The sequence below is a fragment of the Pseudorca crassidens genome, chromosome 18 (assembly GCF_039906515.1).
Source record: "Pseudorca crassidens isolate mPseCra1 chromosome 18, mPseCra1.hap1, whole genome shotgun sequence".
In the NCBI taxonomy this organism is placed as follows: domain Eukaryota; kingdom Metazoa; phylum Chordata; class Mammalia; order Artiodactyla; family Delphinidae; genus Pseudorca; species Pseudorca crassidens.
Window position 1 is genome coordinate 79,975,258 of NC_090313.1, and position 19,683 is coordinate 79,994,940.

At 37.4% G+C, this 19,683-nt stretch overlaps 1 protein-coding gene across 4 annotated transcripts in view; it reads right to left on the minus strand.

Annotated features, from left to right (window-relative positions):
* The window catches only part of RNF17 (ring finger protein 17), a 110,846-nt gene that overhangs the window by 9,904 nt on the left and 81,259 nt on the right, over positions 1–19,683 (minus strand). For 3 of the 4 annotated variants that reach the window (XM_067713865.1, XM_067713864.1, XM_067713867.1), the window contains 7 exons: positions 17,136–17,238; positions 15,800–15,915; positions 13,857–14,146; positions 12,398–12,561; positions 4,504–4,623; positions 3,444–3,524; positions 1,006–1,131 (listed from right to left, as the gene is read on the minus strand). In XM_067713865.1, the coding sequence (XP_067569966.1) occupies positions 1,006–1,131; positions 3,444–3,524; positions 4,504–4,623; positions 12,398–12,561; positions 13,857–14,146; positions 15,800–15,915; positions 17,136–17,238 (1,000 nt within the window). The remainder of the gene's footprint in view (positions 1–1,005; positions 1,132–3,443; positions 3,525–4,503; positions 4,624–12,397; positions 12,562–13,856; positions 14,147–15,799; positions 15,916–17,135; positions 17,239–19,683) is intronic. The other variant, XM_067713866.1, reaches the window with a different exon arrangement.

The window sequence follows — 19,683 nt, forward strand, 5'->3', positions numbered from 1 at the left end:
TCTTAATATTGCAACAAGAATCCTCAAAATTATGCTAAAAGCATGTCAACTGTCATTAGTTTATAGTAAGAGTGGGAGCTCTTACCTTTCCTTTTAAATGTTCACACTGAAGAGTACACCTGGCAGAGAGACTAAGTAATCTTTATAAAACCTGTTTAACAGATGAAAACACCCTTTACACAAACACGTGGGGGCACGCATGCGCGCGCGCGCGCGCACACACACACACACACACACACCCCTATGCTCAAAAGAAACAACTGGCTGTGAGCATTGCATGTACAAAGTTATGTCATAGTTTCCTATTTGAGAGAAGACAGTAGTTTCCTATATTGAACTGAACATCCACTGTTTGGTTGTGTACTATCACTAAAATGAATTTCAGAAACCTAACAAGTGAACTGCAAGTCTAAAAATATCTTGCTATATAAAATGTTCACATTCTTATTTATGAGTACCCTGTTTCTATAAAGTATCTGTGGCAGCCTGCAATGTGAAATCGTATCTGTAACAGACTAATTATGTTTTTTAAAATATTAAAAACAGAAGCACCAGGCAACTGGGAACGGGCTATTTACTGAAGCTAAGCTTAAAATCTGGCTCTGAGTTCCCTGTAAGAAAGCAAACTGGGGGAAATGTTATAATACTGAATATAAGGCAAAACCATTTTATCTTGGGAGAGAGTCATTTCTGGCAGTGAATTCCATTATGATTTTATAATTTACATCTATATTCAAACAACGTTAGAGAACATATGAGCTTCTCATTAGGTTTGAAGATATAGAAAACTAAGTGACTCTTAATGCAACTGAAGTCTTTTTTAGGACTTTATAAAGCATGATATACGGTATTGCTTTCTCAAAGAATTTACAAATCCTCTAGACCCTCTTAACATATCAGGCATGTAGAACTATATGGAAGGCTTGAGGCAAAAGACAAAATATGACATTTTAACCAGTTTCTTTTTCTATAGTTTAGAATTTTATAGAAAAATAGTTCACTTACTTCCTTCAGTATTTCCTCAGAATGTTCAAAAGTACAACACTTATGGTGTGCCATAAAATAAGAAAGTGACATTCCATCAAAATAGAGATGAATAGATAATTTCTCCCATGGATTTTCTGGTAATTCCTATTTAAGTTCAATAAAGGAGATTATTACTATAAAAATAAAGTCTGCTTGAAGATTAAAATTTTACAGTCAGCAAAAATGAAATTAGATTTCTGACAATCACAGTATTACTAGTTTGACTAGTGACTCGTTTTGTAAAATTTTCTTCCTGGTATTTTGGCAGATAACAAGGCAATAATGCTACTACTACTCTGGTTTTTATAAAATATATTTACATGTCCATAAGGTAGAGTTTTCTAGTTATGTAAAGAAAACAATTTGCTATACATCATCTTTAGATAATACTAATAATTTATACTAAGTAGAAGGAGAAAGAAAAAGTTATGCTCAGGGGTAAAGAAATGAAGTTTAGTTAAAAATCCAAAAATGGCAGGAATCAAGAAATTAACAACAGTCTAGGAGTCATATAGTGGCTTTCAAACCCGTGGGTCCATTTTCAAACATTAGGTACCAAAATGCACATGACTGATAAGCTGATCGTTCCTCACTGTTTCCACTCGGTACCACCTTAGTCCTAACTCAGAGTTAAGTGTAATCGCCTTCCAGCTGATCTCCTGCTTCTACCTTTTTCTACCGTCCAGTTTTCACCAGTGCAAAGTGAAAACAGTAGATTGTGAGGTCAGATCACATCCACCTCCGCGCAGCGACAACTGCACCTCTCACAGGTGGCCTCCCACCTCCGTCCGTCCGTCTGCTCCTTGGATACTCCAGGCGTCTCCTGCCCTGCGGCTCTCTGCACTGATCTGGTAACGGCGTGGTGTGTCCTCTCACCACTCGGAAGTCTCAATCAAATTTTATTTTTTAAGGGATGTCTTCTCTGACCACTGTATTTAAAATGTTATCTCCTCCCCCACCCACCTCTCCTTATCAGCCTTTCCGAATTCATTTTTCTAGCCAGCACTACTATTTAACATATCATATATATATATATTTTTTTTTCATTTTACTTCCCATCACTAAAATGGAAGCTCAACGGAGGCAGGAGCTTCTATTCGGCTCTTGCTGCGCCTGCAGGCCCAGGACAGAGCCCAGCAGGTAAGAGGCACCGGGTCCGTGCCATGAGCACGTAAGGTAGGAGGAACACTTCTGGGGAAGGTCCGCTACGGCAGCAGGGCTGCAAGGGCAGGCACAGGCATGGTTTCTGAGAAATCCAGTACCTTGGTATACGCCACACTGTTTTCCTAGGCTAATAAGCTAAGCAGTAAAGAAAGCCACCTGGATAACCTGAACGGTTCCCATCTCTGCAGGACTTCCGTGACTGTCCACAGAGGCAGTGAATAACCAGAGGCAGAGAGGCTTCTCCACTTTCTTATTTAAGTGCGTCTGTGGCTCTTTTTAGGTCTTTATTAGCCTGCCATCACACCTTTCATACAGAAACACTTCCTTAAAGTTTTTCTATCTTTCTGCCTGAACCCTCCAACACAGCTCCAGGAGAATCTTCTCACTGCCTCACTGCTCAAGAACCCCCAGCGGGGCCTCCTGCCTGACGTCTACTTCTCTTAAACCCTATTCGCACTGCTGCTCCTCCCAAAACTTCTACTGTTCTAGCAGATGCATTTCCCATTTCTGTCTCCGCACCTACCTGGTCAGGAGCACTTCATCAACTCCCATTCCTACATTCCTATTACACTCAGTCTTTTTACCAGCTGCCTGGCTCTCAGCAAGTTGTGGTGTTAAGTCTTTAGGGTTTTGTCTTGTGTCTCACTGTTTCACTAACTAGACAGGGCCCTTGAGGACGGGAATTACCTGCACCTAACACAGTGCTACACACACAGCACCATCCTGAAAACTACCATGTGTTTATAAACATCTCTACTTCCTTAGTACTCTCCTTGTGTCAAAATAAGTTGTTAATAAGGAATCTTCCAAGTTACTTGCTTATGGAAGTTCTCAGGAACTTGCTCAAAATTAGTTTTATTTAAAATGAGCCTAGGAACCAAAGTGGTAACTTCTTTTATGTTAACGAGTAACTGATAATCACACAGGAACATAGTTCTTCATAAAAAAAATCCCTCAAATTATATTACCTGTAACACTTTATGGCTAATTAACTAAATCAATGATATATGCTTTATTTTTAATTTTTTTTTGAAGTTGGTTGTTTTAAGATTTTTTGATGTGAACCATTTTTAAAGTCTTTATTGAATTTGTTACAATATTGCTTCTGTTTTTTGGTCCCTTGGCCGAGAGGCATGTGGGATCCTAGCTCCCCGACCAGGGATCAAACCCACAGCCCCTGCATCGGAAGGCAAAGTCTTAACGACTGGACTCCCAGGGAAGTCCCAATGATATATGCTTTAAATACAAATTACCATAATGTGAACTTCCACCTCTCTCTTTGAAAGCAGTTCCTGAAGGAGTTCTACTGCATCTGGTTGCCAGACATTCCCGACCTATTTGGGATTAATAAACTCAGATTCTTTCACAAAATAAAAGCAGGAAGTAAATGAAGATACACAAAAGTAGCCATAAACAGATAACACTAGAGAGAAGGACAAAATATATAGGCAGTTTTCAGAGAATATCATGGGTATATGATAAAAATGATCTTAAGAAACTAATAATTTGTCTCAGCTTCTCCCCATGTTACTCTCTTAAAGCATTTTATGCTTTAAAAAGATAAACCTGCACTAAAAACAAAGCATCATAAAACTTTTAAAAGAGGCCAATATGCCAAAGCAGTGCTTGTATACTGACTACAATGTGTATTTATTAAGGAGCAGTGACTATTACGTCTTATGTGTTAAGAGGTTCACTTGGCCAGGAAATTGGAGCCTCCTGCCAAAAGCCCACGAGGAGGCCCAGCTTCCTGCCAGCGCCCTGTACGTGAGCATCTGGAAGCAGGTTCTTCAGCCCAGTCAGTCCTTTGGGTTATTGCATTTCTGGTGCACATCTTGGCTGCAGAGTCATCAGGGACCCTGAGCCAAAACACCCAGCTAAGCTGTTCCCAATGCCTGAGCCACAGAAACTGTATGAAATTTTTAAAAAGCTTATTGTCGATTTAGACCACTAAATTTTAAGCTTAATTTGTTATATAGCAAGAGATAATTAATATACCATTCCCTTCTCTGATCCAGCTTCAAATTTCTTGAAATTTTATTTGAACCGTAACTAAAAATTAACAATTCCAAACAAAATTCCCATCTATGAAGACATTATCTCTCTTAACTTATTCAGATATTTTTATATCCTTCAGTATAATTCTGTCATTTTCTTCCTAAAGGCCCTTTAGCTATCTTTGTAAGCTTATTTCTAAATATTATTTTTGTTGCACTGAAAGGGATTTCATCTTACATTCTAATTTCTAGAAAACTATTGTTAATAAAGACAGTATTTTAAAATTAATCATCCTATAAATCCCTGTTTACTCACAGGTATGGTATTATAGAGCTGACAAGGAATACAAAGTTGGGGTGTATCAGGATATAGCAAAATAGGGTAAAGATGACACTGTGGAATCTTCTCAGTGAATCCGTGATCTAAATATTGTACCTGAAACAGGACAAAGTTCATAATTAAAACATACTACTAAAAACTAGGGGACAGAAAGGACTCCCTGGTATTAAAGAGAATAAAAAAGAAAAGACATTCTAGAAGGAGATATAAATCTGGATTTAAAAAATCTCTAGAAAAAAAGTAACACTGTATTTCCTCATCCCATACTGTATCAAACCTCACTGTCAAAAGGTTTTCTTACAAATGAACAAAAGCTTTTTCTTTTCTTGAGAATAATCAATTTTTTGGAGGATGTTTAAAATTTTTCTTTTGTTTTTCCAAGTATTTTAGAAGTCCTGATTTCCATTTAATAAAAGAACATTTCTCAGTATTCCTCAGTTTCACAGTTTGGGAAACTGCATGTAATGTTTCCTTCCTGGAGAATCACACTGCATAATAAAGGTTCTGAGAAGTCCTATGAGAAAGAAACTTGTTTTTAAGTCATCCAATGTTCCTCAAATTTTGTAAAATAACTTTCTAAAGACTTCATTTTTTAAAGAACTTTGGGTTCACAGCAAAATTTAGAGAAAGGTACAGAGATTTCCCTCACACCCCAGCCTCCCTCACTGTAACATCCTGCACCACAGTGGTAATTTGTTATAATCATGAACCTACATGGATACGTCAAAATCAAGGTCCATATAGATTACGTTAGGGTTCACTTGGTGATGTACACCCTGTGGGACTGACAAATGTATAAAGATGCTCTGTGAAAACAAAGGGTGTTTTCATTGCCCTAAAAATCCTCTGTCCTCCCTCCCTGCAACCCCTGGCAAACATCTTTTTACTATCTCCATATTTTGCGTTTTCTAGAAGGTCATATAGTTGGAGTCATACAGTATATGTAGCCTTTTCAGACTTGCTTTCACTTAGTGATATACATTTAAGGTTCGTCCATGGCTTTTCATGGCTTGATAGCTCATTTCTTTTTAGCACTGAATAATATTGCATTGTATGAATGCACTACAAGCTTATTTATCCGTTCACCTACTGAGGGACATCTTGGGTGCCTCCAAGTTTGGCAATTATGAATAAAGCTCTTATAAACAGGTTTTTGTGTGGACATGTTTTCAACTCCTTTGGGTAAATACTGTAAAAATTTAATAAACAGAAACCTCACTTAAACAGAGTTGGGAGATCAGAAAGGGGGAGCTCCATGTCCTTTGATGATAGCAGAGCCCAACAGGAGGAATACAGACTCTTCTTCTTTCCTGGGAAGGACTCAGCCAATGAAAAGCCACGGACTCTTTGTTTACTAGAGCCATACCCACTTCCTTTTTTTCTCTATAAACGTGTTCTCCTTTCCTTGCTTTGCAGGAACTTGCACGTTCCTGCAGACCCTGAATTGTAATTCTCTGCTGATCCTGAATAAACCCAACTTTGCTGGAGAAGTATCTGGCAGTCTGTTTATTTCAGGTCAACAATACCAAGGAGTGCGACTGCTGGATCATATGTTAAGAGTAGATTTAGTTGTTGAGAAACCACCAAACTGTCTGCCAAAGTGGATGTACCACTGTGCGCTCCCACCAGCAGTGGAGGGTTTCAGTTGCTCCATATCCTCACCAGCATTTGGTGTCGTCAGTGTTCCAAATTTTGGCCATTCTAGTATATGTGTAGTGCTATCTTGTATTAACTTGCATTTCCCTGGTGACATATGATGTGGAACTTCTTTTCATATCCTTATTTGCCATCTGTATGTCTCCTTTGGTGAGGTATCTGTTAAGGTCTGTGGTCCATTTTTTAAATTGGCTTGTTTTCTTACTGTTAAATTTTAAGAGTTCTTTGTATATTTTGGATAACAGTCCTTTATCAGATGTGTATTTTGCAAATATTTTCTCCCAGTGTTTAGCTTGTTTTCTCATTATCCTGACATTGTCTTTTGCAGAGGAGAAGTTTTTAATTTTAATGAAGTCCAGCTTGTACCTTATTTCTTTCATGGGTCATGTCTTTGGTGCTGTATCTAAAAAGTCATTGCCATATTAAAGGTCATCTATGTTTCTATGTTGTCTTTCTAGGAGTCTTACAGTTTTATGTTTTACATTTAGGTCTGTAGTCCATTTCGAGATGATTTTTATGGAAGGTGTGAAATCTGTGTCTAGATTTTTTTGCATGTGGATGTTCCATTGTTCCAGCACCATTTGCTGAGGAGACTATCTTTGCTCAGTTGCATTGCCACTGCTCCTTTGTCAAAGATCATTGACTATATTTATGTGGGTTTATTTCTGTGTTCTCTAGTCTATTCCACTGATCTATTTGTATTTTGCTTTGCCAATACCACACTGTCTCGGTTAACTTTATACTAAGTCTTGAAGCCTAGCGTTGTCAGTCCTTTAACTTTGTTCTTCTCCTTCAATATTGTGTTGTCTATCCTGACTCTTTTGTCTCTCCATATAAACTTAAGAATAAAGTTTGCTGATATCCACAAAATAACTTGCTGGAATTTTGACTAGGATTGCACTGAATCCATAAATACAGTTGAAAAGACCTGACATCTTGACATCGAGTCTTCCTATCCAAGAACAGAGTGTTGCTCCATTAATTTTGTTCTTTGATTTTGTTCATCAGAGTTCTGCAGTTTTCCTCTTATATATCTTTGTATATATTTTGTTAGATTTACACCTTTTTGTTTTGGGGGTGCTAACGTAAAATGGTATTGTTTTTTATTTCCAATTCCATCTGTTCACTGCTAGTATATGAGAAAGAAATTGAGTTATGTATATTAACCTTATATTCTGCAATCTTCCTGTAATTGCTTACTAGTTCCAAGAGCTTTTTGATGAGTCTCTTGCTTTTTTTTTTTTTTTTTTTTTTTTTTGCGGTACGTGGTCTAGTCCATCTAGGTTATCCAATGTGTGGGTATACTTGTTCACAGTATTCCTTTATCTTTCAGTGTTCATTAAATCTGTATTGATATCCCTTTTATTTCTGATATTAGTAATTTGTGTCGTTTTTCTTTTTTTTTTCTTGGCTAGCCAGGCCAGAGGGTTATCGATTTTATCAAACTTTTCCACGAACCAACTTTAAATCTCATTAATTTTTTTCCCTTGAATTCCTGTTTTCAGCTCTACCTGGTCAGGAGCTCTTACTATTTCTTTTCTTCTGCTTACTTTGGCTTTTTTTTTCTTTTTCTAATTTTCTAAGGTAGAAACATAGATAACTGATTTTAGACTTTCCTTCTTTTATTATATATGTGTGTGTGTGTGTGTGTGTGTGTGTGTGTGCGTGTGTGCATTCAATGCAATGAATTTTCCCCTCAGAACTGCTTTAGCTGCATCTCATAAATTTTGTAAGTTATTTTCATTTAGTTCAAAATATTTTAATATTTCTCTTGAGATTTCTTCTTTGACCCATGAGTTATTTAGAAGTTTGCTGTTAAATCTCCATGCATTTTGGGATTTTCCAGTTGTCTTTCTCTTACTGATTTCTAGTTTAACTCTATTGTGGTCTGACAGCAAACACTGATTCCTATTCTTTTAAATTTAAGGTGTGTTTTACAGCCCAGAATGTGGTCTATCTTGGTGAATATTCCATGTGAGCTTAACAATGTGTATCTTGCTGTTGTTGGAGGAATAATTCTATAGATGCTAATTATATGCAGTTGATGATGTTGTTGCTGAATTCAGTTATGTCCTTACTGATTTTCTGCCAGTTGGATCTGTCCATTTCTGATTTGGGGGGGGTGTTGGAAGTCTCCAACTATGATAGTGGATACACCTATTTCTCCTTGCAGTTCTACTAGTTTTTGCCTCACGTAGTTTGACTCTCTGTTCTTAGGGCCATGTTAAGAATTTATTAAGACATTCAGAATTTTATGTCTTCTTGGAAAACTGACCCTTTTTCATTATGTAATGCCCTTTTTCCTTGATAACCTTCCTTGCTTTGAATCTGTTCTGAAATCATTATAGCTACTCTTTTTTTTTTTTTTTTGTGGTACACGGGCCTCTCACTGTTGTGGCCTCTCCCGTTGCGAAGCACAGGCTCTGGACGCGCAGGCTCAGCGGCCATGGCTCACGGACCCAGCCGCTCCGCAGCATGTGGGATCCTCCCGGACCGGGGCACAAACCCGTGTCCCCTGCATCGGCAGGCGGACTCTCAACCACTGCGCCACCAGGGAAGCCCTATAATCTATTTTGAGTTAATTTGTGTGTACTGTTTAAGACAGTGGTCTAGTTTCATTCTTTTGCATGTGGCTGTCCAGTTTTCCCAACACCATTTATTGAAGAGACTGTCCTATCCCCATTGTATATTCTTGGCTTTGTCATAAATTAATTGTTCACATGTGCATAGGTTTATTTCTAGGCTGTCTATTCTATTCCACTGATCTATGCATCTTTTTTTTATGCCAATATCATACTGTTTTGTAGTTTTTTCTTGATAGCCAGATATGTACTGTGTAAAAGGAACTGCTATAAATGGGCCTTCAGTAATGTGGTAGGAAGGTGTGGCGGGAGGGGAAATGTTCTATAGTCTTATGATTACGTCTCAGTCTTTCACTGAGACTATGCTTTCAGACTGTGAACTTCACAAGTGTTTCTCAGTTTTTTGCTCTACTCCCTAAAGTGGGAAAGGATTATATAGTGAGCTGGAGTTGGGTCTTTTTCCCATGTGGAAAGCTAGAGTTAACTGGAATTGGGTAATTTCCTTTCCCCCAGGTTGATTAGGCTCTGGTAATACCCCAGATGCTTAGGCCCTGCTTAACTACTGTCTCCTGAGTGCAGGCCTTATTAAGAAAAACAGAATGCTCTAGCATATTTCAAAATGGTTCCTTTTCTCCTTCCTCTGCTGGAAGCATCTCTGATATTTATGTGAGAACCTGGTCAAGCTCTTGGAGATAAATCTCACAGAACCGTGTGGAACCTTCTGATGACTGGGTTCCCTGGAGTTTTTGCCTCTCAGAGTTGTCCACACTAAATTCCAGCAATTCTTGGGAATTCCCTGGCAGTCCAATGGTTAAGACTCTAGGCTCTCACTGCCGAGGGCCCGGGTTCAACCCCAGTTGGGGAACTAAGATCCCATAAGCCATGTGGTGCAGCAAAAAAAAAAAAAAAAAAAAAATTCCAGCAATTCTTCCATTAGAGTTCTGGTCATCAGTCTCTGCTCCCATAAGCTGTGACTCCCTATATTCACCTGACTCTCTAACTGTTGGGGCAGTGGTTTGCCCTTTGTACTCCCTCTCTTACAGATACAAGAAGAGTTACAGATTTTTCAGTTTGTTCAGCTTTTTACTTGCTGTTAGGATGGTGTGGCAACTTCAAAGCTTCTTAAATGTGGAACCAGAAACTAGAAGTCCTCAACAGTCCATTTTTAAAAATGCTTTATTTAATTTTGATTATTCAGTTTCTAAATTGTTTCAAGAATAAGGAATGTCAATAAGTTACTTCTGTTACCCCAACTTAATGAAATGAACATATCACTGTTTAATTGGGCTGTCTTGGCAGTCAGCATTAAAAAAATGAAATAGAATTGAATAAAAATTATCTGAGTACTTCACAGGTAGTTAGGGTACGTACAGTTACATGTAATGTCTATTTCTTAATGTGGATCACAGGATAACCTTGAAAGATATCAGGTTAAGGAATGAAAAATTTATTGTGTATACTTGAAATGCATAGGAAAATGATTAAAAATGATGATTAAAATATCAAAATACTCTCAAATTTAAAAAAGAGATATTAGAAAGTATGAAAAAAATATAGTTCACCACTATCTTATTTGGATCCTATATATGTAAAGATTATGAATTTAATAACTTAATGAAAATTGAATTTCAATTTACTTTTAGATTAAAAAAGTTATCTGAACAATTCAAATGTATGTGAAAATAGACTCATTTGCATATAAACACATGAATCTGTTGAGTATCCATATACCTAAATAGTAACCCAAAATTTGAAACCATCGTACTTCTATTAAAAACCTATGAAGGGGCTTCCCTGGTGGCGCAGTGGTTGAGAGTCCGCCTGCCGATGTCGGGGACACAGGTTCGTGCCCCAGTCCGGGAAGATCCCACATGCCATGGAGCGGCTGGGCCCGTGAGCCATGGCCGCTGAGCTTGTGCGTCCGGAGCCTGTGCTCCGCAACAGGAGAGACCACGACGGTGAGAGGCCCGCGTACCGCAAAAAAAAAAAAAAATCTATGAAGGGCTTCCATGGTGGCGCAGTGGTTGAGAATCCACCTGCCGATGCAGGGGACATGGGTTCAGTCCCTGGTCTGGGAAGATCCCACATGCTGCAGAGCAACTAAGCTCCGTGCGCTACAACTACTGAGCCTGTGCTCTAGAGACCACGAGCCACAACTACTGAGCCTGCGTGCTGCAATTACTGAAGCCCACGCGCCTAGAGCCTGTGTTCTGCAACAAGAGAAGCCACCACAGTAAGAAGCCCGCACACCTCAACAAAGAGTAGTCCCCACTCGCGGCCAACTAGAGAAACCCCATGTGCAGCAACAAAGACCCGACACAGCCAAAAATAAATAAATTGAATAAATAAAATTTTTTTTAAAAACCTATGAAAATAAATAAATGTATATGTATAACTAAATCACTTTGCTGTATACCTGAAGCTAACACAACACTGTAAATCAACTATACTGCAATAAAAATTTTAAAAAATAAAAATAAAAGATACCTTCCAGGAAAAAAACCCACAAAACCCTGTAAAGTCTGTATTCCAGCACAAAAAGCACAAGGCTTAGATCAGAAATTTTGGAATCAGATGCTTAGATATGAATTCTAGTACCACCACCCACTGACATGCTGACCTCAGACACATCACTGAACATAAATTTCAATTTTCTTACTGGTAAAATGGGAATAGTAATCTACATCTATGATAGTTGGAAACGAATAAGAAAATACAAACACGCATATGTGAAAAAAGCTTAGAAACCTGAAGTGCTACGTTATTGTCAGGTATCATCATCAAATAGATAATAATCTCCTGTTCAAGTATTAACAAAAGACTTTTCTTCTTAATTTTCCCTCCCCTCCTAAAACCAAAATCTTCACAGGCTGAATGTCTCTTGATTTCATTGCTATACTTAAAGTACAATGTAAATGGAGGCATTTTCCATCTATATTTTTATATACACATATTTTCAAAGTACAGTTGACCCTTGAACAACACGGGTTTAAACTATGAGGGTCCACTTCCACATGGATTTTTTTCAGTAAAAACCTACTACAGCACTACATGATCGACAGCTGACTGAATCCGCGACACAGAACCGTGGACTTGGAAGAATGATATAAATTATACTCAGGTCAGCTACAGAGAGTGTCGTCTCCCCAGCCCTAGTGCTGTTCAAGGGTCAACTGTATGCAGCTCTTTCTGAAGATTTCAGATGAAACTCAAGTACTATTCTTAGTATTCCGGAAAGAGTAAATTAACCCTAATGTGAAAGGGTAAACTAGGGGGTCCCGTAAACAAATTTACTAAGGAGATATAGAATATACTGGAAAATAAGTTGTTTTATTTAGCACCATGCACACAAATAAGGCTGCCAATCACAAATAAGTGGTACCATTAAAGTTTCAGTGGTAAAAATCCCTATCTGGAAATATTCTTTTGCTATTCAGGTTAATAAATATACTTGAAAATAAAAAGAGGAATTCTTATTACAAATAAATATATAATGCATCTAAGTGATTCTCCTACATGAATGAACTCATTAAAAGATGTTTTAATCAAAATTTCATGTATCTGAACTTGAAAGACCTCTTAATGTTATAGCACTTAGCATTAAAATAGTCACAAAAGAATTTCAGACTCACCCTGATAGTGCCGCCAATGACTTCCATTACTTTGCCTCGATACCACAAAGTATCTGACCCCCTTACTGCACAAGCTTCTCCCTTTCTCCAGAAATAAGGCTCCAAAAGACCAAGGCATTTTAAATTACTCTGAATTTCATTCATCATTTTTATTAGTTCAAATTCTGAAGAAATTATTAAAAATAGAAAGCATTTAGGAAAAATTCCCTACCATTTTCAAATGAAGTCATCATCAAACTTTAGTAACTTCATCACTTAGATAACATTAAAAGGAATTAAAAATCACTCCCCACATAATAGAGCTTTAATAAAAATCTAATTTAGTCAATAGCTTCAATATGTTTCGAAACATACTACTGACTAACAACATGTAAATTATTATTCTGATCTATGGTTACAAACACAAGCATTATCTTGGAAGTGCAAGAATCATTAAAAGCTCTTTGTTATTTGATGCTTAGATACAGCATAGTGCTGCGGGTATAATATTAAAATTCTAATATTGCTACTTCCTGCTAACTGGCTCATTATTTCCACAGTAAATTTATATGCCCATAACTGATGCCAGAGAGGGCAAGCTCTGGTGTCAGTTCCTGTAACAGTTCTACTACTTTAGTTGCAAGCTCCTGGGCATAAGCCTCAGTCTGTTCTTCTGTAAACTGGGTGTAATAGTGCTAGCCCACATTATCAGTATTGCAGGAGATTGGAAGTAAGGCATCTGGCAACCAGTTCTAGCTATGATTATTTACACACGTCAAGCAAAGTTTCTGGATTAAGTACTGTTGCTACAAGTCTGAAACACTACTCACTTCTAGAATAGCCAATTACACAGATTTAGTCTGGTTTTCAAATTAAAAAACAGTATTTAGCAGATCAACACATGAGACAAAAATTTCAACAAATTCGTAGCCCCCATACCCCTATCCGTAGGTGGACTTACTATGAAGCTAATGGAGCTTAAGTCCCGTGAAAGCTAGAGCTGCTGTGAGTCATCAAGTGTCCTGGACACACTCAGGTTGTAGAAAGGAAGCATTAGTACATAAGCTAAAGAGATCTCAGGAAGGACCTGAATCTCAAATGGCCCTGACTCTCCAGTCATTTGTTGTGACTTCTTTTCTCACTTTTAAATGAATATAAACATTTGTATTCTTTTTTCTTAGAGAGCCTCCAAACTTGTATAACTGGATAACCATGCTTATCTTAGGCCCAATGTTTATCCATTCCCAATGTCTCAATAAATGATTTTCATGTGCTAGGCATTGTGCAAAGCACTTTTCATGCATTATTTCATTCAAACCTCACAACAACTCAGTGAAAAAGAGGTTCAGAAAGGTTAAATATCTGCCCAAGGAATTTCAATCCATGTGTATTTTACTAGAGATATTCCCTTCCAATTAAAATTCTCTAGTAGTAAAAGCGACCACTTGTACAGAATACTGCATAATGTGAAAGATCTTACCTGATAATTTAGGTACCACAAATATAGTTCCATCATCACCAATGCAGCTGACTACTGCCTCAAATACTTTCTGGTTAGGAATAGCTGGTGGTTTATAGCATCCAGTGGTTCTTGGTTCTAGAATTTTCTCCTTAAATTCAGACACCTCGTGTTCACTGAGAATATCAGCAGCTTTTTTGTCAGGGTCAGAGTTAATTTTAATACACTTAGTAACCACTGACTCTCCTTGTACCAGTGGGATTTCCAGAGACTTCTGGGATAATGAATGGTTGTTATGTAATTTATTAGTTCTGTAACATGCAAAAAAGAATATATCTAACCATGAGCAAATAAAAAAATTCTGGGAAAACAATATAAAAAGAATCCTTCAAATATACTTGAAGGATCAGTCTAGTCTAATTAATCTAGGATATCCTAGTCTAATTTGTTACATAAAAATGAGCATACTTTAAGTTATAACGAAAATTATTTTAAATTATGCATGAGCTTGATGATAATAAAGCAATATAATTTCACTTAAATGCATTAAATTACTATCCCATATTTACACGCTATTCTCTCTTAAAATCTATTAAGTATATCCCAAGTATCATACAATTAACCAGGTGTTATTGGGAAATACAACAGCTTCAAGCTGATTCTAGTTTAGCCCAAAGACAGATCATACATGTGGCAAGTTATCAACATTCATAAAATAATACAAAGATAATGAGTCCCTTAAAAAATACAGTTTTTCCATACTATTCAGATATTAAGTGTTAGTGGTAACACATGCTATATTCATTCATAATTGCTTTACTTCCTGTTATTCCCTTCCAATTAAAAAAAATGCCTATAAAAAACCCTAGAAGGAAATATTAACATTTTTATCTTAGAAAAATGATGGCAGATTTTTGTTTCTTCCACTTTCCTGTATTTTCTTTCTTTCAAAAGGAAATGAGCACTGATAAGATAATAGCTGCATAATTCCTCAACTAACACCGCTCCCTCATCACTCCCAGCCTTGAGGTAGTAGTTTTAGTGCCAGAAAAGTAGAAAAGAACATTAAATTAGTGGCAGATATTGTTAGTTAATATAAACTTGCCCAGCATTTTTCACTTTAACATTTCTTTCAGCGAGGAACTGTGTTAGCCTGAAGTCAGTGAATGCAGGACTAGATGCAGAGCCTGGCTAACTGCCAAGGCCCAGGCAGTGAAGTCAGCATCTACCACACCTGGCCAACTACCTCGGGTTCCGTATTATTTCTGATCTCTCATTCTCCTTCCATTTCATCAAGATTGGGGTCCTGATCCAAATAAGGTAAGGTATAATAATCTAAGATAAAAAAAAGAGATCTGGCCACGTATGGTAGAAGGTGACCACTTGGAACATGTATCTGCAATTCTAATATACCTCTACCTCTAGAAGGAAAAAGATAAAGAGGAAACTAGAGTTACAGTGATATCCTGATCCTTCTCCCCTTGGATCAAAGGTATTTAAACCCCAAATTTAGTATCTGAAAGGATCTTTACATGTAAATATTGTTCAATTACTTTTTTGGCTACCCATTTCTACTCATTTGCTACCTATATCACACAAATATATTTTGGTATATACCTACCAGAATTTCCAACATAAAGCTTAAACATTTCTGCTTAAGCAAATGAGGCCAAAGGGTTCAGATCTGGTACCCACTGTGTAATTCTCTTTTCCTTTAGTTTAAAATGTACTGATAAATGCCAGAGCAAAGGGGGAAGTATAAAAGCAAAAATGTCTAGGGATTTAAACATTTAGCAATTCTGAATGAATTTACTTCTAAGCTGGCTCCTCAGGATTAGGTTATAAATCATTTTTAAGAGCAAACAAGAGGCAATTCATGTCTGAGCACACACAGATACGAACATTTACACAGGCACATAAGAAGCCTCCATCACAAAATGCTGTTTTAAAAAAATAGTCTATACCTCGTTTCTCTCAAAGCCAAACCCCTTTTAATCAAATATTTGGAGACATCAACAAACCCTCCTTCTTTATCTCTGCAGAAAATTTTCACAGGTAATGGCCATGTTGTGTTGTTTTCCTGCAGTGATTTAAGAGCAGAGTAAATATGAGACACAAAAACGCAACTTCGTATAAACATTACACTTTTCACAGGTATTCCCTCCACATTTCTCCATGCCAGAAAGAAAAATTCCCAAACAAGTAATTTTGATATCGGAACATATCAGAGAGAAAACAGCATGGAAGACAGTCATCAGAGAAAGACAGTTGTTTTGTGAAGTCTATCAGGAAGACTTCACTGTCCAGGGGAAAAATACCAAGCGGAGGAGAAAAAAGGACGACTGAAAACTGTGTTTTCCATCCCAGATTGGGGAGGGAGGAAAACATCCTCAATTACAAGTTCTCTATTCTCCTGAATTCTTTGTAATTATAGAACTAAAATATATTTTCACAGGTGTGCCTTTCTTCTGCTGTGAAAAGCCAAAGAAAGAACTACAAAACATATATTCTGTTTTATACGTTATTATAAAAATGGGGGAAGTACACAAAGAAAAAATTAACATGGAAAGACTTACAAGAAAATTCTAATCATTAATGCAATAAAATGTATCAAATTAGAAAAAAGTTAAGGAGACAAGGAATATTTCTTAGTGTTCTGAAAGGACATGTCCTATATATGTATCCTCTTCTCAAATCGGCACTCATACAAACACCTTTTATGATGTACAGTTAATATGATTTCACTAGAAGCCTAACTACCAATTCGTAAAGAATATCAAAGGCTCCAGAACTGCACTCTAGCATACATACCTTCTGGTTTTTAATATGCAAATTATCAACTCAAGAATATTAGTTTAGAAATGTTTTGATTCACTCATATAATCATTTACAGTACGTATCTATTATGAAACAGGCGTTACAGTGTTCTTTATTGGCCAGGTCGTGTGGCTTGCAGGATCTTAGTTCCCCAACCAAGAACAGAACCTGGGCCCTTGGCAGTGAAAGCATGGAGTGCTAACCACTGGACTGCCAGCGAATTCCCAAACAGGCGTGATAACTTGAAGACCAAAAAAAATGATGCAAAAAAATATCCAAATAGGGAATTCCTTGACAGTTCAGTGGTTAGGACTCCACGCTTCCACTACAGGGGGCACAGGTTCGATCCCTGGTTGGGGAACTAAGATCCCACATGCCACGCAGCCAAAAAAAAAAATCCAAATAGCTTACTATTATTTTCTCAACAAAATAAATGCTTTTGTAGAAAATGTCAATGAAATAACCAGTACACATCTACTGTACCTGTTCACACACTTGTATGACGATGGTTGCTACGGCTCCAGTGAGGTAAAACGAGAGACAGTCACAGGCTGTTGCTGTCCATTTGTCACTCCCACCAGCTGGTCTAAAACAAAAAATGACAACTTGTTTTATAACAAATAGCATAGGATATAGAAACATAAAAGAACCATCATATAAAAATATATTTCAACCAACTACATATGTAGTGAGAAGTCAATTTAAACATGGCTTTGTATTATTCTCACAATTTTCTTCCCCATTTTCATAGCCTTTTATTCATCCCTCTATTCTAGCTACGGCCCAAATTACATGCTAAGTTATTTATGTACATCTGTTCTGAAGCTACACTGAGAACTCTTAAAAAAGTAGATGTGTTTTAAGTTTTTTAAAGCTAGTATATACATTTCATATATGCTAACTACACTATAAACTCAGAGAGCAGGGATGGTGTATTTTGTGTTATGTGTACACACATTTGATTCTTGAACGATGTGGGGGTTAGGGGTGCTGACCCCCCGTGCAGTCAGAAACCTGTGTGTAACTTCACAATTGGCCCTGCATATCTGTAGTTCTGCATCCAGATACAACCAACCACGGACATGTAGTGCCATAGTATGTATTTACCATTTATGTATAAGAGGACCCGTGCAGTTCAAACCTGAGTTAAGGGTCATCTGTATATTATGTGTTGTATGTGTTATGTCCATCATATCTCCAATGCCTAGCATAGTGCCCAGCTCACAGAAGGCACACCAAAAATATTTAATGGAAATACAAACAGTCCCTTTGTAATGATGATTTCTCTGCCCAAATATTTTTGGAAGATTTTTTCTGCAATTTAAAGCTAATTTGTATTACTACCCATGAATATTAGCCTCAATTATTTTTAGAAAATTTATTTTTAATAATCATGGTAAAAAGTGTTCAATAAATATTTGACAAATCAATGAAGAGCAGAGTATCAACTTCATCATCTATTTTCGTTTGCAAAGTCGAAACTGAGTGACTTTAGATGTTTCTAACCATCAAATCCACCCCCAAAGAATAAAGAACTAGTACCACTAAAGAGATTATAAGTAAATACTGCAGGCTCTGAAGGCTCTCTAGAAAAGGCTTCTAGATGTGGAGTTTCATTAGCGCTGCCCCATCCTCTGAGTAAATAAGCAATGTGGCCAATCTTTTCACACTGAATGGTTTATATGAGTGAACTAAAGAAATCAACTGTGGGGCTTCCCTGGTGGCACAGTGGTTGAGAGTCCGCCTGCTGATGCAGGGGACACAGGTTCGTGCCCCGGTCCGGGAGGATCCTACATGCCACGGAGCGGCTGGGCCCGTGAGCCATGGCTGCTGAGCCTGCGCTCCGCAACAGGAGAGGCCACAACAGTGAGAGGCCCGCGTACCGCCAAAAAAAAAAAAAAAAAAAAAAAAGAAATCAACTGTGTATGTAGTTTGACCAAATAGGATTTAGTAAAACTATTTATTAAGAAGCCCAAACAGTGTTTCTATGAGCTAAGAAGCTTATATTATCAGTGACACCTTGAATTAGTTATCGTTTTTTATTTATAATAAATAAATAATAATTATTATTATTAGCATACAAGCATCATTAAGGTTTTCCTATGATTTATTAAGAATACACACTTTAAAATATTACCTTTTGAACATCTGAAAGTATTCACAACATTTCAAAAAATCTATGGCATGTATCCATAAAACTTTGTGTTTCAGTTGAGAAAGATAGAAAAGTTCTGGAGATGGACAGTGGTAAAGGTTCCATTACTTAAAGCCATGGAACTGTACACTTAAAAATGATAAATTTTATGTTAATGTATATTTTACCACAATAAAAAGAAATCTATAAAAAAGATTTCTCAGAAGGGTAGTAAAGCATAGTGGTTAGAACTCTGGTTCCAGAATCAGAACTTTAATAATCCTAGTTCAACAGTTTGATGTATTACTCTGGATTATAAAATATTTAACCTCTTGAAGACTCAATTTCCTTATCTTTAAATAATACTTTTTATCTATAGCTTAAAGGTCTGCTATGATAATTAAGTAAAATAATGCCTGTTAAGGCAATTAATACAGGGTCTAGACATGCTTAAGGTTAGCTATTATTAGACTCCTGAAACAGTGGTATTCCATTACAGTCCATAAGACATAATTCAAGGTGTCAATAGGAATGCATTCTCTACAAGAGGGGTCCCCAGCCCCCAGGGTGTGGACTGGTCCACGGTCTGTTAGGAACCGGGCTGCACAGCAGGAGGTGAGTGGCGGGCGAGCAAGCAAAGTGTCATCTGCCGCTGCCCATCGCTCTCGTGTTACCACCTGAACCATCGCTCGCATTACCACCTGAAATATACCCCCCACTACACACTCCATCCATGGAAAAATTGTCTTCCATGAAACTGGTCCCTGGTGCCAAAAAGGTTGGGGACTGCTGCTCTACAATACTGGGTACAATTAAGGGACTGACAGAATTCTGTTCTATCAATGAACAGAGCCTCCACAACAAAGGGAAAAGGACAGCATCAAGATAGGGAGGAGA